The sequence below is a fragment of the Ammodytes marinus genome (genome assembly GCF_949987685.1).
Source record: "Ammodytes marinus genome assembly, chromosome: 16".
Taxonomy (NCBI): Eukaryota; Metazoa; Chordata; class Actinopteri; order Uranoscopiformes; family Ammodytidae; genus Ammodytes; species Ammodytes marinus.
The window spans coordinates 20,911,123-20,933,450 of record NC_137220.1 but is presented as its reverse complement, the minus strand read 5'-3'; the positions used below and the strand labels follow the sequence as shown (position 1 = coordinate 20,933,450).

The 22,328-nt window shown below is 42.5% G+C and overlaps 1 protein-coding gene across 1 annotated transcript; it reads right to left on the bottom strand.

The window, feature by feature from the left end:
* Positions 1 to 1,807: 1,807 nt before the first annotated feature.
* rad23aa (RAD23 homolog A, nucleotide excision repair protein a) lies at positions 1,808 to 11,163 on the bottom strand. Its single transcript, XM_080043589.1, has 9 exons — positions 10,933 to 11,163; positions 9,847 to 10,008; positions 9,478 to 9,680; positions 7,706 to 7,749; positions 6,882 to 7,009; positions 4,323 to 4,410; positions 3,721 to 3,851; positions 2,928 to 3,089; positions 1,808 to 2,348 (listed from the first exon to the last, which is right to left on the bottom strand). Exons 1-9 carry the CDS (start codon positions 10,996 to 10,998, stop codon positions 2,235 to 2,237), a joined length of 1,098 nt encoding a protein of 365 aa, XP_079899715.1. The 5' UTR covers positions 10,999 to 11,163; the 3' UTR covers positions 1,808 to 2,234.
* Positions 11,164 to 22,328: the final 11,165 nt, after the last annotated feature.

Below are 22,328 nucleotides of genomic sequence, written 5' to 3'. Positions count from 1 at the left end.
TGCTAACTTCAAACAGTGTTCAAGGGATCCAATTTTCTTGTGAAGAAAGGTATGGTTATTCAGTTATGAGAATATACCTTAGAAAATGTTCACTTCTCAGACCCACCCAGAGTTACATTGTGCACCTTTAATATAGCAAAGCCTAGTGACTAGGCTTAGTCTATAGTACGTTGATGCTGTTGAACTGCCATCACACAGAGAGAATGGAGACATTTAGTTATTTCTCTTTGTACAGTTATAGTCCGTTTATGGAGAACCTTTGCAGTTACAAAAAGCAGTGCAGCACATTCCCACCTCACACACCACATCCAGGCCAGCTGTCATGATCATGACAAGCTTTATAATGCCGTATTAGCCGTAGTGGACCATCATCAGCCCATCTGCAGTGTCATGGTGGTGACTGATTCTTTTAATTAGCCGTTTTGTTTGTAGTTGAGCCTTGATATGCATAACAATGTCAGTTTTATCTCTTATCTTTTTGAAGTGGTTGCATTGTGATTGTTTCATCTATGGTATGTCATTCTGTAGTCCACTTTACTTCTCTTCAAAGATGGAAGTCGTTTCGAGTCTCTTAGAATTCTATATATTACTCCCTTTTACCAGGTTTTGTTTCATCTTTTAAGTCATTTTCAGCCTGCCCCTGCTTGTTGTATGAACGATAGGATTATTTTTAAATTGAGCCTGATTGGCAGCATTAATCAAGTAATGCAGGGCAGTGATTGAGCACCATTAAAATTAAGTGTCCTTTTATCTGCAAATACATCTGCATATAAGAACAAGAGGACCTAACCATTTGGGTTATGTAGTTAACATGTAAAGTGTCTACCCACCTGATGTGGTTCAAATCCTGGTTAAACTAAGATATAAAATGGTAATAACTTTTACCAAATGTGACCTTAAAAAGGTGCTATGAGGAACTTTTTATTTTCTGAAACAGTCAAATTTTTCCTGTGATGATCATAAATGACATGTAACAGCAAACAGGACCATTAGTGCAAAGAATGCTATTTTTATATAGTTTTTCTTAATGCCTTTGTCATGGGGGACGCTCACCCAGGAACAACAGCTGGCGTAGTAAAAACACTTTGCAAGAATTCACAAAAACTGAAAGTTCCTCAGAGAACCTTTGATGATCAGTTTCTCCTATTGCTTTTAAAATTGAAATAGAAGATCTTACATAAATTAATACATAATCAGGATCTCGGAAAATGGTACAGTAGATTTTATGGGTAGTGTTAATTAGCACCAGAAGCTATCAGTAGACACAACAGGTCCACATATGAGTGGCTTAAACAGGGCAGGCACAGCATGTGTATGGACTCCGATTGGCCGATTATCTGTGGGTGGGTACAGAGGTGAAAAGAATAACCACCAGATACGTATTTGTCAGTTTAGTTCCCCCCCCCTCCCGCTTTCAAACCGGGTGATAAGCCCCACAGCCCAGCAACATAATTTCATACACATACAAACGAGAAAAAAAAAGGTCATCATGTTTCTCTGCCAGTTTCATTCTTGGGACGTACGTACATGAGGCTTACAGGTACATACAAGCAGTTACACACACTGATAAATGTTGTCGAAGTGCAGTGAGGAGGAGAATGTGCTTCCATACAATCCAGCTGCAGCATTAACAAACTTACAGAGAATGAGAGAATGCAAAAAAAAAAAAAAATTGATTACATTTTCTTTTTTTCAGCTAAACTGTAACGCATCCATCTGCACAGGCACACGGACATGTACTCACACACGCAGACACAAGCACTCGCTTTCGTCGCAAACCCCTTCACCTCACCCCCCCCCCCCCCAATCCCCTAACCCCCCCGCAATGTTCACAAAGCGCGTCTAAAATCAAATTATAGATCTCCCTTAGACAAACCCCACACATTCCATTGGAATTCACGTGGATTTTATCATTCTTCCACACTTGTTTTTTTCTTTCTTTCTTTCTGACCTTCCTGCACACAACATCCACTTTGTTTGCGACGTTTAGTGTGTAACCCCGACCCTTAACCTAACCCCACCCAGTCTACCCTTCCCTACCACGCCCACCCCACACCCCCCTCTGCTGGCTCTCCCCTCTTCTCTCCGGGTTTGAGCTGAGGTTGGTAGCTGTACAGCAAATGGGAGGTGCAGTCTTTAAGCTGAGCCGGAGATGTGGGGGGGTAGGGTTAGGGGGTAGGGTTAGGGTTAAGAGGGAGGGAGGGAGCGGGGAAGGCCATCATCTCCTCCGCTCTTCAGTCGTCTTCCAGTCCCTGGTTGAGGAGAAAGTTGGCTGCCAGGTTCTCGTTCTTCTCGCAAGCAAAGTAGGCCTGGATGACCAGCGCCTCGGGGAAACCCAACGCTTTTAACTGAGAGAGAGAGAGAGAGAGGATTTAAGGCAAGTTTATTAATATAGCACAATTCAGACACAATGCCATTCAGGGTGCTTTAGTAAGAAATTTTAAAAAAGGCCTTATTTTTAAAACTCGCGAAAGAGCCGGCGAGCCTATTAATGCTGTTGGACACATTAATCGAGTGCAACTTATGTTATTTGGATAAAATAGATTAAACTATTTTAGTGTCTGGGACACAAAGAGTTATGCGTCTTGGACACACCTACTTGAAAACTTGAATATTGTGTCAACTGATATTTAATTGCCAACTGTCATCTACACTACAATTTGGTGGATGTGATCTAATGTAGGCTAATCATTAATCTTGATGTATTAAAAATGTTGGATTAAAAATAAAATAACAGGTTAAAAATGGAAACAGAAAAGTCTTCAGATTTGATTTAAAAAGAGCTGAGAGTTGCAGCAGACCTCAAGCCCTTTGGGAGTTTATTCCAGATATGTGGAGCATAAAACCTAAAAGCTGCCTAACTAGAAACAGTGGGAGGGAATTCCACGATGGGAAACGAAAGAAAAATAAATGTTAAAAAGACTCACCCTTTCGATGGCTTCCTTCTCCTGAGGTGTGACCTGGATGTAGTTGACAGGCGCGCCCTCCTCCCCGGCCGCCCCCAACTCTCCCACCTCTGGCACGTCTGCCCCCTCTCCCACCGGCTCGTTCAACATCTGGATGAACAGCTCCTGATGCTGACTGATTTGCTGGAGGAAGAGACGCACACAGACACACACACACACACGAGAAGAGGTAATGGTTAATATCTGAAACATAGCTACAGGAATTAAGGATACACAATATCCGATATACCGATATCGTTAGACTCATTCGGCCGATAGCGATATATAACATTTATATAATCTATTTCTTTCCCACACCTAAATGCAGATATCAAGTCTCTTCTGTAGAGGAATTAACATATTATTGTTATGTAAACTCTTAGTGTCTCTTAGTTTTTCGGTTATTTTTTGGGCATTGTCAAGCTTTATTAGATAGTACAGAGTTGAAATGGGGAGACAGAGAGAGAGGAGGGATGACCTGCAGTAACGGTCCACGGGTCGGATTTCAACCCGCGACCACTGCAACGAAGGCTGGAGCCGATATGATACGCGCTTCATCCACTACGCCACCGGAGCTCCCATGTAAATCTTTTTTTGTTGGATAAAAGAGTTTTTATTTTGTGTAAAATAAGAAAAATACTTTTGTGCTTTTCCCCCTCGCTCGGCGGCGGCCTGTGGCTTCAGAGACAATAAATAGAGATGAGCGTGGCGGGAATATAAATAGGACACATGGATCTGGTCTGAATAGTTGTGCCAGTAGTACAGACAGCGTTACCTGTAGGAGTTGGGGGTTCTCTCTGCCTAGTTGCTGGAGGAGAGCCGGTAGCAGAGCGGGGTTCTGCTGGATGGCCTGTCTCATGTGCAGGAACTGGGGCTGGGTCCGCAGGAATGCAAGTGGGTTCTCTCCTGGTGACATGCAACAAGAACCACGTGCATTAGGGCAACATTTCAGACGCATTATTTTCCATTGCACAGCCGTCTCATCTTGTTTTTTTTTTTGTTTTTTTTTTTTTACACTTGAATAAATTAAAAACAAGATAATTTAGTTTAAAAGGTTCCTTGTGGGGTTTTGGGTAAGTAGTTATCAAGAAGTTTTTTTAATGTGCAACTGATCCGTAAATATTTTCAAATGTAGCTTATTATAAGTCAAATGAATCAGAACACACAGACGTTAGTCAGTGAGTCACATGATGAGTCACATGATGAGTCACTGAAAAAATCAGTGAGGCTGTGTACTTTGATTCTTTGCTTTAGCAACAATGTTTTTGAAACTTTCATGCCAATAAAGCCCATTTGAATTTGATACAGATAGATAGAGATAGAGACAAAAACATTGTCTGCATGTATCTTTGGACCAAATGGAGTGGCGTCCCTCACCCTCTGCTAGGGACGGGGCTTCTGTGGGTCCAGATGCGGGGGCCTGTGCTGGAGGATTACTCTCCTGCACTGGGCTGCTGGGGATACCCTGGAACACAGAAATACAACCGTCAGTCCCATAACACACTCACACACACATTTGTTGCATGTTTTGAAAAGCACAAAGATATGAGTTTTATCAAAATCAGTGAAGGTCGGCTACCTGTCTGTACTGTGCACTGAAAAAAATGGTGTTAATACACAGCCTACGCTCTGTAAACTGGTACACAAAGGGTATGTAAACAAAGGGGGTCCACCGTAGCTTAGAGAGCATAAGCTGTATAGTAGATTTATAGCACAGACACAGTACAGGTGGTGGATGGTGGGGAGATATTCACCGATTTTGAAAAGAAGTGACTTGACAACAAGCATTGTGCAGAATCGCTGACTCGCCTTTAAATGGTAAATGTGGGACAATTTAGAGGCAGCGGTTTATGATGCGACACAATTCCACAACTGTATTGCGTAAAACTAAGTAGAGTAATATGGTATGCACCACACTGACGAATGAGGGCGGAATACAATTTGAAAACACCTCGCATTTATTTATTCTAATTTATTTCCTCCACAGTGCACATACAGCGTGCTTTTGGGAGATCACATGGTGCGCGTCACCATCGATTAATTACAATGAAACTACATCAAGGCACAGAGTGACTCATACAGATTAGCATCAAGTTCTTCAGGTTTTTCAGCCTAGTTAGCCAACATCTTCTCGAAATGGGACTTTCCCCCAGAATACAACAAAAAAAAAAGCAGCGAGATGATTACTACAACCGACAGACAGTGGTCATTGGGCACAACCCTAATTTTTTGGAGCATATTTTAACCACTTATCCATTCTGGGAAATGCACCTAAATCTGTATCTGAGGTAGCCTGGTCCTACCAGACCATCGTACTTAAAGGCCTACTTCACCGGTTTGAATATGAAGGTGAATTGAATTCTGAGATCCTATGTAGTATAAATGTGCAAAAAAAATTAAAATCGGTTCATCCTAGCCTGAGAAAAGGCAGAAAGAGTGTTTTTTTTAACCCTATATTTCTCCTTCTCGTGACATCACAGAAAGAGAAATATAGGGTTAAAAAAAAACGTACTTGTAAATATTACTGTGATGTCACAGTAAAAGACATCACAGTAATATTTACAAAGTAATTTTTTTTTTTAACCCTATATTTCTCTTTCTGTGATGTCACGAGAAGGCCTTCTCGTGACATCACAGATGTCACGAGAAGGCCTTTTCTCAGGCTAGGATGAACCGATTTCAATTTTTTTCGCACATTTATACTACATAGGATCTCAGAATTCAATACACCTTCATATTCAAACCGGTGAAGTAGGCCTTTAATTTCATTTGTACAGAAGTGAACGTTATTGACAAACGTTCACTGACTTGGAGGCAGGTGTCGGTTGAAGTGTAAAACTATTGGATCTGCCCAGTGCCACTCTGGATCTACCAACCAATCGCATAACGTTTGGTCGTGACGTATGTCATGAGCCGTCTTCTGACTTCAACTGAAACTGGCGCGCGACTTCGACGTCATCGTTCTCAGCCACTCACTCTGTTCGCTTATTGGACCGGCAGAAATCTGCCTGAGCAGGAATACATGAATACACCGCAGCCCCAGACTGACTTCTGAAGTGAAATGAAAATTGAGCGGAAGTAGGTAGGTGGGCGGTGCCAGGCTATATCTGAGGCATACCCAATGTAAAATGTAAGCTGTTCCTGAATCATTTGAAGTACATCAAACTTCATCACACCGATTTCTTTTTTGCACACCGATGCATGTAGATGACTAAAGGTGGAACATAGGGGGACAGATTCCACCTTTGTACTAGAGAGGAGCGAGGAAACACCAGGCATTTAAGCGTAGTAGCCATGGTTGCGGTGTTGCTGCCTGCTTTTACAAGGGAATTATCTTTTTACATTACAGCCAAATAGCAGCTCCTACAGTTTACATGTGTTCAGTTAGTCATTACGTTGGGATGCTCCAGCTGTGTCATGTCATTAGATTTATAACCAGTAAATCACAGACAGCAAGGATAATTCTGTCATCCATTGTGATCGCCTTCGACTCAACATTCTCGTGGGAAAAGGTAAAACACTTTTCAGCTCTGCCGGCGGGCCTGCGTTGGCTCGGGACTTGTCAGAACATCCGCGCCTGTCTATCTGTCCACTTGCCTCTTATAGAATATGTATTACCAGGCGCCAATCGCCTTCCGTCTGAAAAGGCCTTAAAATGTGGGTAAGCTGGGCGTACACCAAGAGTTTTATAAACACTGACTGCAGGCATTTTCATTTCGACTCTCCATGCGTTTCAGTGAATCAAGATTTATTAATGCATAGTGTTTGCCCTGCATATCATTTACTGTGTTATGTCTGAGCCTGACCGTTACCACTCAGGACAGTACATGTATAAAACGCCAAAAGGGAAGATGGAAAGCCGGACTGTGTGCATGTCAAGTAGAACAAAAATATTGACTTCATGTGTGTGTGTGTGTGTGTGCATGCGTTACTTACAGTAAGAAGGTACTCCACAGCTCTATGGGGGTTGTTGAAACTGGCCCGGAGCGCAGCCACAACTCTCTCTCTTTCATAGCCCATAGACATGATCTCCGTCAGCATGACTTCGTATTCGGCTCCAGTCACTGAAAACACAAACACAAAAAAAAAAAATCACAGACGACAAGGTTACTCCCGCTGTATATTTTTCAGGGAGGACCAACTGTAACATTAACAGGAAAAACCTAATGTAGAAACCTAATGTTTTATCAGAAAATATACTCTCATTTACAGGGTTTATTTACTAATAGCAATAAGCCTATTTTGCCACTGCAAAATCAAATCAAATCTATATTTTTCACAGACAAAAAAAATACTTTCCATACACAAAAATCAAATGACACTTAATACAACAGAACAGACAATAACAAATAATGAAAGATCTGAATCCAAACTTTAAATCATAAGTTCAGTACACCAAGAGATACACCATGGGCTGCTTAAGTAGCAACATTCTACATGCACAGTACATGTTTGAGTCTGCACTGCTCTCTGTGGCAACACAATAAAAAGGGATGGTGTACTTTTGTCACAGCCTAAATATAGGAACAGTGTGCATTGCACCGCAGCCTGTAAAGTCCCTGACTCACAGCACTAACAATTTCTGGCATGGCAAAGTATCACTGAAGTGTCAGACAAGACAGTAAGCGCTGTGATATCATACCACTAAGAACACTGTTGAGTGAGCCAATACCCAGACTACCATGAGACCATTGACACCATTACAGCTGCTTCTGTACAGCATATGACACAAGTCTGGCATGAGTCCATGTGATACCTACCGAGTGCTGAGGAGGCATCCAGGCCCTGACCCCCGCCACTGGAGCTACAACACACAACAGGGGAAGAGGGGGAACCATTTAAAATCAAGACAACCTACACAACATGTCTGTGATGCAAAGCAGGAGATAGTGTTGACTTTAAAAATCATCAAACATCCATATACCGATATCAACATACATTTAGGATTTATTTAATATCACAATTCTATCAGGTCTTTTTTATAACATCTTATGATATTAAGTTAGTTAGAAGGTTCCTTCATAGTCGGTCCTATCATCAAAAACAATCTTTATTGATCCCTTCAATCGCCAATAGGAACAAGCCTAGTTCCCTTCAACTCGGAGGTGGACCATTTCCCAGTAGGGATTTCTAATTTCAAAGCGCTCCAGACAACTGCAAAGTCGTATCGTTTCCGCTACTACTAGGAAAATACAAACGCCGTTCAAAGTCAGACGTCCTACTCTTAAGGTGCGAACACACTACACGCGTACAGACGCATATAAAATCGTCTATTTTTCCATAGGGAACCATTGGTTTACGCGCGTATATGGCGCGTAGATGCGTCACTCGCGCTAAAGCAACATTTTAGCCGTGTTAGCCGCGTATGAGCCGCGTATATACGCACCTACGCAGCTACGATTAGCCGCGTTGGCCAATCAGCATTAGGCTTGACCCGACGTCACATACATTGGCACGGTCGGAGAACAGTGTACTGTACACAGAGGCTGATGAGAGACACCGAGGAGGAAAATGTATTGCAGGCAGCCGAGCCGGTGCTGTGTGACAGCAGCTCGGGAATAGAAGACGTGGGGAGAGTAAACCAGGAGAATGGACTTCCTGGTTAATTCAGTGAATATGTGCGGCTGTGCTTTTGCCGATAAAACAAGTTAGCGCCGTATAGCATTAGTTAACTAACCCGGTTGTGTGCGGGCGGCTAGCGCGTCATATTATGAACCCAAACATGACGGCTATGTCCGGGGGACTTTCACAACAAGTACAGCGAAGCACCGGTGTTGATCTACGCCAGCCACGGTCCCCTGTCACAGCCAGGTAGGGTAATGTTGGCTACTTGGCTTTATGTTGTGCCGCCGTGCACCGATGCTGTAACTGTGTTTGTTATGTAGCTGCCGTGAATATGCAATGCTGTTTTAATGCTAGGCTATTTGTGCTGTTCAGTTTGTCTTTTGGCACAGGTGTTGTTGTTGTTTTTGTGCGGACATGCACGCTGTTGTGTCGTGTCGGGTCTGATCGCAGCCATGGTTGATTAGGGGAAATACAGTATCGGGAGGGAGACTACGCACGTTACGCGCGTAGAACCATTTTTGACACAAAATGATCAAGCAACATTTTAGCTGCGTTACGCACGTAAATCTTACGCGGGTAACACGTGTAGTGTGTTCGCACCTTTATACTCGGAGCATATTCATCTACCTCGACTTTGGGGTAGGAAATCGGAGGTTGCAGCTGGGAAATGCTCCTATTCCGAGTCGTATGGAGCGCAGCATTTGATTCAGGTGTATCAGGGGTGTGCTTATCACATCACAGGTGGAGGCAGTGCTTAGTTTGGTTGGTAATGAGAGGGCGAGGCTTCTCCCCAGAAATCTGAGCGGAGTTTTTGAACACATGTTTTGAGAAAGGACTCCCTCATACATTAGGAGTCTCTAGTCACACCGGGGAGCCATAATAAATTAAGATTTTTTTTTTTTTTACATTTTTCATAATAGGTTACCTTTACTACCTTTATACGTGTTGTATAATAATCATCTTGTACCTGGCTGGCTGTTGTGGTTCTGTGGCTGTGGCACTTGGCTCGTCTTTGGCCTCGTCTGAGGGAGCGGGCACAGGTGCTCTGGCGGGGGCAGGAGCAGGGGCTGGGGCTGTGGTCGAGGCAGCTGTTGACGTGGAGCCAGAGTCCTGCACTGGGGGCTTGGGGGCTTCAGAGACTGGAGGCGAGGCGGCAGCTGCAGGCTTAGCCTTTTTTTTTCAGTTCAAAAGAAGGTGGTGTTAGACAAGTAACTTAACAGTGAAGCACTAGAAGTCATTCACCCAATTGTCTGCCGATACATTAGCTCGGACATTAAAAGTTTAAAAACCCCTATTAAACCAAACTCCATATGTAAGTGCTACAATGAGATCTCACCTTGGACACCATCACTACAACAAAATTCTTCTCGTCTATTTTGTAGTCCTTTATGGGCGTGTCATCCTGCAGGATTTTCCCAGCGTATATGAGCTTCTGCCCGGATACTGGAAAGTTGTCTTTTCCTCTTTCTGCTTCTATCTTCTCTTTTAAGGCCTTCACCTGTTGAAAAAATAGGAGGATTCATTCATCAATAATGACCTACTAGCAAGTGCTTCCTAATGGTCTCCTAGATCATTCATTTTTAAGCTTTAATATCCATCCACCTTTCCTTTACATCTTTGATCTCTGGCCTTCAAAAAAAACAGGACAAATATTCTAGCAAGCAGGCATTCACTAAATACAATCTGTCAATACGGAAAGCATCATAGCTGACCTGCAAAAAGTAAAGTTAAAAGAGCTTGTGCAGTGGTTTCATTCAGATTCAGTGCATTACAAAGCATGACAGTGCTCTACCAAAAGACCACAGAAGAGAACAGTTCCCTACATGATATCCACTATAACCAATATTAAACACCCTCAACATCAATCGACTGACACGATCTAAAGTTCACTTGACGGTGGCCACTGGCCGTACTGGCCCCACGTAACACATTTGACCATGCTAACTAACTTTAGCCACCTCCTTGGGAAGTTAACAGTAAGGCTAAACGTAATTGGCAGTGTCATAAGCGTTAGCAGTAGCACTCATAGTGCAGTGGGCTTCACAGAAGTGCCACAGTTACACAGTAAATGACACCATCCGTCACCGAAGAGCAGCAGCAGCAAAGGTGCCACGAGACTAAGTTGAAACTGTGAGAAACCCCTTTGCAGCCACTTCGCGGTGACTTTGTTAAACGGGCTGCTCGGCTAGCTTACAGGCTAACGTTTGCTAGTTTGCTTTCGCGTTGTTTAGCACCAGTTTCATGTGGGCTGCCGAACTGGTAGCACGCGCAGTCACCGGGCACCCTCTCTCCCAACTGCAACAATGGTTCTTTAATTGTAAATATCAGATCAAATTGTTGGGTCCACGCGTAAAGTTTCGACATATGTCCCGCAGCTATGGCTGTTAGCTTAAGTTAGCCAGTGTAGCTAGTAGCCGCTCACCGTTTGCTCGGGGTCTATATCGATCTGGATCGTCTGCTGCTGCAGCGTTTTCAGCGTGATCTGCATGGTGGCAGGGGCCGACACGGGGTCGGGCGTGCTTCGATTAGAGAAATGGTCGCTCGCTAAATCAGTTAATTTGTTTCAATAGTTGGCGTTTCTGGCGAGATAACAACTAGCCGAAAAATGTGTGTATCCATGAGCTCTCAGCAAATCGCCATCTTTGGTGACAAGTTGGTGGTGCGGCGAGAACAACTTCGCCGTGAGGTACGAGATCTCGTGCGGCCAGACGCGACTATTGTGAGCTGTTTACAGAGGTTTTTCTTGGCTATTTTAAATATCTGCAATTTTAGTTTTTCAGTAGGCCTATTTATTGGTACAGTTTATCAAATAAGGATAATTATGCAAGACACAATTATATTCCCCACCCAGGTAAGAATAATAATAATATCTTCCAATAGGCCAGCAGTTCTTCATGCTATTATTCGATAGGCTAGATTGATTGTAGTTGAAAAACTGACTTGTAGACCCATAATAGCTTAAAGTCCTACTAGCCTACTCAGAATGGGCAAATATAGGCCTACATTCAGGATAGGCCCATTATAGGCTAAAGTGAAATCACAATTTAATGTAATAAAGGTGCTCCGAGGAACTTTCAGTTTTTGTTAAATCTTGCACTCCCTTTGGACAAAAGCGGTAGTGTTTTAGGGCCCACTCACACTAGTGCCACGGCCCCGTGCCAAAGCTCATTAGCATACTAAAGTCTAGAACGTTTGGCTAGTGTGACCACGCCAACTGTATTCCAGCACGGAACAGCCCCTTGGCCACGGCACACCTGGGAGAGGTGTGCCGTGGCCAAAGTACAGATGCTAATGAGATGACACGCGCACAAGCAAGCGCACAGGTTGCGTTCCTGACGTGAATTTATTAAGGATGCATTGTCCGTTAACGTCCGCTGCCTTACTAGTCGGCACCAGAATTGCCCACCACTTGGACTTGTAGCTATAATGTGTGAGAATTAACGTGTGTGTAGGCCTAGGTGTGGGCTAATAAAAGAGGGAGAGAGCTAATTAGGTCGGCTCAGAAAGCAAAGCAAAAATGTTTTCGTGTTTACTCACGTTCGTCAGATGATTTTTTTTCTTTTTCCTCCCGTCAGCTGTCATAACTGCATTTACGCATGGCGGTGGAGACGCACCCAAAACAACACACCGCGGCCCGGTGATAAGGAAACAGTAGCCTACGCTAAGGTTTAACAAGAAACTTTATAAAGACACTTAAAAAAACGATCTCTGCCCATACAAAAAGTTCTGACTTGGATTTGATGGAGCGATCGATGTGTACAAAACCATCCGGATACATAGCCTATGGTCTGATGACGGGCCGTTATATTAATAATAAACAGCGTGCTGCACAAATATGAGACTGTCCACCGCGACCTATTACGTCAAGGCTACATTAAAAAAACAATAGCTTAAGGATTCTCGTTGCTCTAATGTGGAAGTGGAATATTTGATGCAAATTTGGCCGGATGAAAATATTCACAAACAGTCGTATAGCCTACAAGTAGACTACGCTCCAAATCCTAAACGCGCACGGTGCAAGTATGCCCAGGCCACGAGCAGTGTGAGCACGGGCCTGCGGGGGGAGTGGGGAGGGGGGGGAATCGTGCTGAATCGTGCTGAGCACGGAACAGGCAAACGGCACTAGTGTGAGTGCGCCTTTAAACTATGCCAGCTATAGTTCCAGGGTGAGGGACCATAGATAGTACAGTCCCCTCCAATAGTATTGGAACGGTGAGGCCAATTCCTTTATTTTTGCTGTAGACTGTAAACATTTGGGTTTGACACCAAAATATGAATATGAGACAATAGCTCAACATTTCAGCTTTCATTTCCAGGTATTCACATCTGGATCCGATACACAACTGAGAAGATATCATTATTTGTAAAGGAACACCACATTTTTGGGCGAGCAGAAGTATTGGAACAGATAGGTTGCGTTCCGAATCGCATACTTTCTACTATATAGTATGTAGAAAAAAGATTTAGGATGTCCCGATTCTTGTGGCCAGATTTAGGATGGTTAGAAGTACCCGGATGTCCTACTTCATGCGGCCAAGATTGTTAGTGTTGAAAAGTGCATCCTATTTGGGCGATTCTGACCCACAATCCAGTGCGCACGTGAAGTGACGTAACATCGACGAAGCCTCCATATGAAAACGAACAGGGATGCGACGGATATAAAAGCAAGAGGCAAGATCAAGGCGCAATGTTATGATGAAATAAGAGAGTAAAGTATGTCCCAATAGTATGCCTACTGCATCCTAACTAGATTCTTTTTATCGTCGGATGTAGTATGTAGAATAGAAAAAAGAAAGAGTATGCGATTCGGAACGCAACCATAGACTTTAAATAAATTAAAGTGAATAAAACTTAATATTTTGTCGCAAATCCTTTGCTTGCAATAACCGCATCAAGCCTGCGACCCATTGACATCACCAAACCTTTGCATTCTTACTTTGTTATGCTTTTCCAGGCTTTCACCGCAGCCTCATTCAGTTGCTGTTTGTGTTAGGGGGTTACTCTCTTCACTCTCCTCTTTAGCAGGTAAAATGCATGCTCTATAGCGTTTAAGTCTGGAGATTGACTTAGCCAGTCTTTGTTGTGTTTTGGGTCATTATCTTGCTGCATGATGGAGGATCTTCCAACCAGTTTGGTTGCATCTTTCCTTAAATTGGCAGACAAAATGTTTGTGTAAACTTCTGAGTTCATTTAGCTGTTGCCATCATGTGTTACATCATCAATGAAGAATAATGAGCCCGTCCCAGAAGAAGCTATGCAAGCCCAAGCCATGACATTGCCTCCACCGTGTTTCACAGATGAGCCTGTATGTTTGGGATCTTGAGTAGATCCTTTCTTTCTCCAAACTTTAGCCTTTCCATCACTTTGGTAAAGGTTCATCTTGACAACAACACAGTAACACATGATGGCAGCAGCAAAATGAACTTAGAAGTCTACAGAAACATTCGGTCTGCCACTTTAAAGAAAGATTCAACTAAACTGATTGGAAGATGCTCCATCATGCAGCAAGATAATGATCCAAAAAAACTGCAAACACAACAAAGGAGTTCATCAGGGGCAAGAAATAGAAGGTTTTAGACTGGCCAAGTCAATCTCCAGACTTAAACGCTATAGAGCATACATTTTACCTGCTAAAGAGGAGACCGAAGGGAGTAACCCCCCAAAACAAACAGCAACTGAATGAGGCTGCGGTAAAGGCCTGGAAAAGCATCACAAAAAAAGAATACAAAAGTTTTGTTATGTCAATGGGTCGCAGGCTTGATGCAGTTATTGCAAGTAAAGTATTTGCGACAAAATATTACGGTTTATTCACTTTAATTTATTTAAAGTCTGTTCCAATACTTTTGCTCACCTAAAAATGTGGTGTTCCTTTTCAAAAAATGCTATCTTCTCAGTTGTGTATCAGATCCAGATGTGAATACCTGGAAATGAAAGCTGAAATGTTGATCTATTGTCTCATATTCATATTTTGGTGTCAAACCCAAATGTTTACAGTCTACAGCAAAAATAAAGGAATTGGCCTCACCGTTCCAATACTATTTGAGTGGACTGTATATGAGGGACCCAAGACAAAGGCATTAAGAAAAACTATATAAAAATAGCATACTATGCACTGATGGTCTCGTTCGCTGTTAAATGTCATTAATGATCATCAGAAGAAAAATTAGACTGTTAAAGAAATATTTAAAAGTTCCTTGTAGCACATTTAACTATCCAAAATAGAATTTCAAATCTATTTCGGATAATCAATGAGCATAGCTATCAACTTGCAAGCTTTTTTTCAGTGAACACACAGTGGGCAGTCAGATCGAACACACATTCTCCAGAATAGCTGACTCCAGCTTTTAAGTGTGTTAATTTCTTGTTTTGCCAGGGAAGTTATTATGGAAAAAAGAGGGGGGAAATCTATTCCACTCCCGTGTCTTAATATCTTAAATGATTGATTATCTGTCATTTTCTGCAGTAGCCTGGTAAATGTTAAAGCCCCCCTTTGCACGCTCACACTGGTGTTTTTCAAAAGGTTGATGGGGGCTACTTTGGGATGCTGTGATGTCACTAAACCCTGTGGACCAATAAAAACAATAACAGGATCGTTGTCCCGCCCTTATAGGTGAGTTGGGTATGTCAATCAAGCCCAGTCTGTACTGTAGATAGGCTACATGCCAAGTTAGACATAAGTGAAAACACCGTGGGTGGACCCTAGCGTCTCCCAAATAAATAAATGTCAATGTAAATGTCAGTTCATAATGGACACTGACTGCTCTGATATTACAGAAGTATGTAGGCCTACGTCTTCCTGGGCTGCTTCTTGGCAGAGTCGCTTTTCATAGTCTTGTCTCTTCAATTTAGCCTATTTATTTCAAACCAAATCTTGATTGAAGGTGAAATCAGAATGTCTTTATTAATATGCAGTTTTGTTGCCATTCCTTACTTACCATTGTATTAGGAGGATGAGCTGCTAGAGAGTCTGTATCACTGTCCCAACATTTCACCTCTGTGATTTTCAACAGCAGATCTCTGGTGAAGTTCAGTGAAGTACTATGCCAGCCATAGTTCCAGGGTGAGAGGCCAATGACAAAATAAGAAAAAATATATAAAAATAGCCTTCTTTGCACTGATGGTCTCGTTTGCTGTTACATCTAATTTATGTTCATCAGAGGAAAAATTAGACTGTTTCAGATATATTTAAAAGTTCCCTCGTAGCACCTTTGATAGAAATGTCAAATGTGACATGAAACAGTCAGTGCAACATTTGTGCAGTGTTAACATGCGGCCAGCAGGGAGCAGAGTTTTATCACTTTCAGCAGTACTGCAGAGGTTAGCAAAGGAACAGCTATAGAGGCTGTCATTTTGGTTCGAGGGCCACATACAGCCTCTCTGATCTCAAGTGGGCCGGACCAGTAAAATAACGTACATATGTCAACTCCAAATCCCTAGCTTTGTTTTTCAGTAATGCTTTATCACTCAGCCTACATTTGTAACCTATTATCACGGATCACAAGGGATCTCTGTACCCCCCAGGAAATGTCTTAGTAAAGGTTTCTGCTGGCCATGGGAATAGGAGGTGCGGCGCGAAGTGCCGCAGCAAAAATGTTGGGGGTATTTTGCTCAAAGATGCCAATACTCACTAATGAAATAAACAACTGTTTATTTGAATACACAAATACAACAGGCACCTTACAGTTGTCCAATTTAGTTTATATGTGTAAAGGGACACATTTTGTGCAAACATGCAGACAGTACAAAATACAATTAAATAAAAATGCAACTTCTACTGTTTTGATTTATTTTTAAATACAGAGGTTATTGGTTGTTTTGGAATTTGTTTTTCCCAATTTGAAAACATAAAAATAAAGCAACATGGAAAATTAGGAAATAAATCTTGTAGGCCTACACTAGCATGCTCCTGCTCGTTTCGCGCGCACAGAGCCGCAGACACACCGCGCATGCTAGTACATTAATTGTTCAGCACTAAAAATAAAAATAGTTTTATTTTTATTTTTATTTTTTGGTTTTTACTTTGCCATAAAGCACTGGAGGAAATATTGATGAAGTAAGATTGCCATTTACCATTTCCCACGTTGCTAAGATTAGCTTTTTTTTTATTTTGGCTGCCCCCTAGCGGCTGGAGTGAGCATTTTGGTTATTTCTTTAAAAATTCATAACTCCTCACAGGAATGGGCTAGGGACTTTTTTTTTTTTTTTAAATGCTCAGAAATGTGCTCTACAAGTCGCGGGCCGGATTAAATCATCTCGGGCCGTATGTTTGACACCACTGAGCTAAAGAAATAGAGGGAGGGCTGGACTGCCAGGAGAATAAATTAAGAAATCTTTTATATAATGAAAAACCAATCAGTCACTGGTTGTGTTTGATGTGTGTTGCTTAATTTGTATATATAGTTAATAATATATCTGTCAAGAAAATAGAGAGCACATGGCAATAAGAAAATGCTGATATAACGTTTATCATCATAGCTGATTGAGAGATGAATGAGTCCACTCTCTCAAACTGTTGCAACTGCTCCAGGGGATGAAATAACTCTGTCTGGCCCTTTACATATTGGACATATATAATTATTATTGAACGGGCACGGTACTTACAAACCCTCATCCAGGCATGTGCTCATGTGGCAGTTTCTGAGTGAGTGCTGCAGTAATCTGATTTAGTCCATCAGAATAATAGCTGCCTATCTGTGCAATTTATTTAACCTTTTTTTTCTCATTTTGGAGTCTCACACATGCATATACACACACACACAATAACGTACGCATGCACCTCACCGGCAAATCTTCCCAGCAAGCATTGCGACATAAATATTTGATCAAATTACCCAGTGACCCATCCGTTCAGTGCTAGGTTTGGCAGGGTCTCTCTCTTTGTCTCCTTGTTGCTACCTGACCTCTTTTACTCTTCCTTGCTCCTTCAAGACTTTCTCTCACTCCACATTTTTGGTTGTTCACACACACAACCTCTAACACACCATCCACCTGGACATTTTATGTTTCTCCGTCATTTGCTGCTGGAAGATTGTCAGAAAGTGGAAGGGAGGGAGGGGAAATAGGAATAGTTGTGTGTGTGTGTGTGTGTGTGTGTGTGTGTGTGTGTGTGTGTGTGTGTGTGTGTGTGTGTGTGTGTGTGTGTGTGTGTGTGTGGGTGCCCTAAATGTGTGTTCATCTGAGTTAATTCTCCAGGACAGAACTATTAAAGATTAACAACAAACCACCATGCATGTTTTATTGAAACATGCTGCATTCGTGGGCATATGGCTCTAAACACAGACCTACTTAAAGTGTGTGTGTGTGTGTGTGTGTGTGTGTGTGTGTGTGTGTGTGTGTGTGTGTGTGTTGTGTTTTGTCTGCAGGGTTTTATTTTGTCAAAAAAAACATATTTTTCTGTAAAGCCCTGTTGGGACTGTATGGTATGGCATGGCTTTTTGCTGCAGTGCCTACATTCAGACCTGGAATATATGTACAGTATGTCCATATCTCTTAGTATGTCCATTAGGTTACTATATGTTAAATCAGGATGTGCAGATACTCAATATTAAATGACACAGACTCCATGAGACATAGGAAAAAGATACATTGATGAGAAAAACATAAAACATTTCAGCTTAGTTAGGCTACCTAGTGCTTAGTTGTATCTGATCCTGGCACTTTGCTTGCGAAAGATAGTGGATCATCTAGCAATAGGCTACTCATTAAATGCTAGATTGGTTCACTGCACTGGATCTTCAAGTTGGACTAATCATCACAGATATGGACAAAATAAGTCGCTTTGTGCAGTGTAAGCCGGCCCCAAAAGCCACATGCACATCATGAGTTGGGGATCCTGTTTCCTTCTCAAAAGGTGGCCACTAAAGTTAAAGTTTGACATTCTAGCTTTACTGCAGAGGGTTTGGTGAGCCCAATTGATCTCTGAAACTCACTTATTAACCTGTTAAATCTGTTTTACAGGTGTTTCTGTGTATTTTTACAGTGTGCTCACTGAACCCTCTCACCATTAAACATCAACAACCAACCACTGTGTTGCCTAGTAGCAACATATCACTTTGTGTGTGTGTGTGTGTGTGTGTGTGTGTGTGTGTGTGTGTGTGTGTGTGTGTGTGTGTGTGTGTGTGTGTGTGTGCGTGCTGTTTATGTCTGGATCCCCTGTGGAGTCTGGATTGTCTTTACATCTATGTGTTGTCAACTTGCCCAAACTTTTTGTCTTTAGTACTCAGATATAGGCTAGCTTATGCTCGTTCAATTAATCTGTAGAAAAATGAAAAGTTGAAAACATATTGCCTTCGGCTATTGCCACTGAGGCATAAAAGGCTTCCGTATATCCCTCTACACAGCTGTAAGGATTTACTTAAAAAGTACTAAGGCTAATTGGCACCAAAAAAGACACACACATACAAACACACTCTTGAATTCTTTTTTAACAATAAATGTGTTAAAAATATTTTCTAATTGGAGTGTTGCTGGCAGAGGAACCACCAACTGTGTCACCCCTCCTTCCTTCTGTTGTCTCGCTGTCCTCTGAGAGATATCATTCTATTCTTCTAGAGGAACACTCCTACAGCCCTGTATCATCTGCATAGGCATGATATGTCCCACAGCTCTCTGTGTGTGTGTGTGTGTGTGTGTGTGTGTGTGTGTGTGTGTGTGTGTGTGTGTGTGTGTGTGTGTGTGTGTGTGTGTGTGTGTGTGTGTGTGTGTGTGTGTGTGTGTGTGTGTATGTGTGTGTGTGTGTGTTTATGTGCAACGGTGCTGTCACAAGTGCAATGAGTTCCTGTGAGTCATGCAACCCACAGGAATTCTTGTTAATATGAGACTTTTGAGACCAATAATGCCCACACACTCTTCACACACACACACACACACACACACTCTTCACACACACACAGGTACACACTCACAATCTAGGCCCAATCCTCATGTGTTTATGCAGTTTTTTTGGGGGATATTTCAGTTTTAGTTTTTTGGGGGGGTGGTGGTGGTGGGGGGCATTTAAGCAATACTTGAATGTGTCCACTCTGTGCGGCGCAGTCATACACAATAAAACCTACAACCAACAAGACAGTTCAGCAGCGGTGCATGTCTGAGTTATCACTATACCTACGTAACACGATTCCTTTGCAAACCGCATCATTCTGGAGGTTTTTCATTTCCTAAAATCTAATATAATGTGCTTTGTTATGCATTTGTTTCTAAAAGCTTGCACTTAACTCAGCTGTCACCTGACTAATGTCTGATACGCTGAACAGGTTTTGCGTTTGAAGGTGACATGGAGGCAGGGGCTCACTGCGTCTGTTCGGTTGCCACGGCGATGACGGATGCATGACTCCCGCGGTGACAGCCCAGAGAGCATGCTGGGTAAACATGGACTCCCCTGAGAGAGGGACAACCGGTAATGACACCACAGAGGAAAAAACACAAGAACTCGGTTGCAAACACAGACACACACACACACACACACACACACACACACACACACACACATACACACACAAACAATCCCAAACAGGAAAAACTCACAGGGGACTGGGGTGCTTTAGTTGTTAACAACTCCAGCATCTCTGTGTCTCACTTTCTCTCCCTCCCTCTCCTTTTTCTCATTTCTATCTATAACTGTCCTTTTTAACCCCTGGCTCTTTATCGGGCCGACCGTATTCTCCCTTATTCAGCTAAAACTGGGCCACACAGCACAACCCTATCTCAGCTCTGCCTGCACACACTCATATACACACACACACACACACACACACACACACACACACACACACCTGCACTTGAGCACGGAACGAGCCGATGCTAATTAGCTCCACAAACAGGTCTCAGCCTGCTCTTGTGTGTGTGTGTGTGTGTTGGGGTGACAGCGGGGCAGTGTGCTGTTAACTAACTAGTGTGGTGAGGATTTCTTTTTCTGTCCTCATTTACGGAAATGAAGTTTGCCCCCTTAGTGACCCGCATCCCCAGACACAGGGAGGCATAAGAAAAGGGAGGCAGAGAAGGAAAGAGAGGGAGGGAAAAGAGATGGAAAAGAACATTTATTAACCGTATCTTTTAATTTATACATAGGAGAACGGGCCGAGGGAGGAAGGCGAGGGATTGCAGAGAGAGATTGAAACAAGGGGAAAAAAACAACAGAGCCATACGGATGGATAGCACGTCCTGGAGAGAGAGGCGATGTGGATGAGTGATGACTGAACCTTAGCGCTCAGAGCTTGGGCTTTTCCTTGTAAGGCAAAAGAGAGGAGGTCACATTCAGCCCTCCACAGCAGAAGTCAGACGTCTTAATGAACCAGATCCTTGATCCCTTCTCCATATACAGCCACAGGGACAAACTATAGCAATGGGTGTCCCTGACAGATGTGTGGTACCACACATGGTTATAAATCCATTCCCATTTTAGTATTTTTCTTGTGTTTCTTCTATTGCCAAAGACATGCATTGTTGACGGTTGTGCTAACCACATACGTACATGAGCTACACTTGGTGACCTGTTCCTTCGTTACCATGAACATGCAGCACTGTATAGTTAAGTTTGTTTTGAGCATCTTTTGACTTGTTGTTTTGGTAACTTGTTTTGGTCATCTTTGATGAAATGAATATTAACAATGTGTCTCTTGTTAATAAAGTGACTTAAGTGAGCTGCACCATCACCTAATGAAGACAAATATAACACCAAACATTGTAGTTGAAAAAATACATGGTCCGTTACACCAGTACACTGAACGGCACACAATGTCATGGTTTGCGTTGTGAACATTGAGAGTGATTGGCGAAACAATGCCCTGGCAAAAATCCACCCTACATACATCCAATAACATTTCAATCACCATACAATGCTATTGATAGACTATATCTGCATCAGGACTACACAGTAGCTGCTGTTGAAACCCTAGAAGAGAAGAAGGATGGTCTTGATTGTCAATGAACACGTACAACGAAATTGGATGCAGTCCTATCGGTGCAAACAGACTGCCTGCACAACAGCTCTGCATAGCATTTTCACACCATGTTAGCAGGATGTCTGATTTTACATCTTCAGTGCATGGATGTCACACCACAGAAGATGAGACTCACCCATGAAGACCAGAGTAGTAGGAAAGCCTCAACTGACTTAGTATTTTATTTCTGCATAAAGGAAAGCCTGAAAGTTGCCTGTCGAAATGTCCCAGTAGTCATTGCTTGTAGCCTAGTTTTTATCGCTACCGCACAGTATTGCATTTGGAAACCACGCAACCTTTATTGTTACACAAGATGCAGTGATTCCTCTGGCCCTCTCTCCACACCCACAAAGATGATCATACTTGGTAGAAAGGCGGATATGGAATGCCTGGGGACATTTATCAGGATTATCCGGGCTCAGCAACAACATTTCTTTCTTTTTTTTTACCGGGGTCAACCGCATTAAAAGAGCTTATGTGATGGATTTTCCTCAAAAGTTTGAAGTTTTGAATGCGACATCAATCCCCCGTGTTCTGGCTTCACATATGCCCTTATCCTGTGAGCTAGACTACAATGTTTTTACATTACGTTTTCCAACTTCATGATTTTTATTTTTTTATTTTTTTTAAGATTTCTTTTTGGCATTTTCTTTTCTTTATTAGACAGATTTTGAGAGACAGAGTTGAAATGGGGCAAAGAGGGGACATGCAGAGAACCAACCCGGGTCGGATTCGAACCAGGGTCTGCTGTGAGGCTTGAGCCTAGAGGGACGCTCTAACCACTGGACTTCATGACTTTTTAACCAGACTTATAGGATACATACGTGCACATGGACATCCTCCTTTACCGTTCTCTATTCTTTAATCTTCCACAGATGTG

Bases quoted from the DNA above. Each gene is read 5' to 3' on its own strand.
- rad23aa (XM_080043589.1), bottom strand. From the start codon at position 10,998: ATGCAGATCACGCTGAAAACGCTGCAGCAGCAGACGATCCAGATCGAT. The intron at 10,009-10,932 runs GTGAGCGGCTAC...TTTTTTCAACAG, and splicing joins ATATAGACCCCGAGCAAACG to GTGAAGGCCTTAAAAGAGAA. The intron at 3,852-4,322 runs GTGAGGGACGCC...GCATGTCACCAG, and splicing joins AGCCCCGTCCCTAGCAGAGG to GAGAGAACCCACTTGCATTC.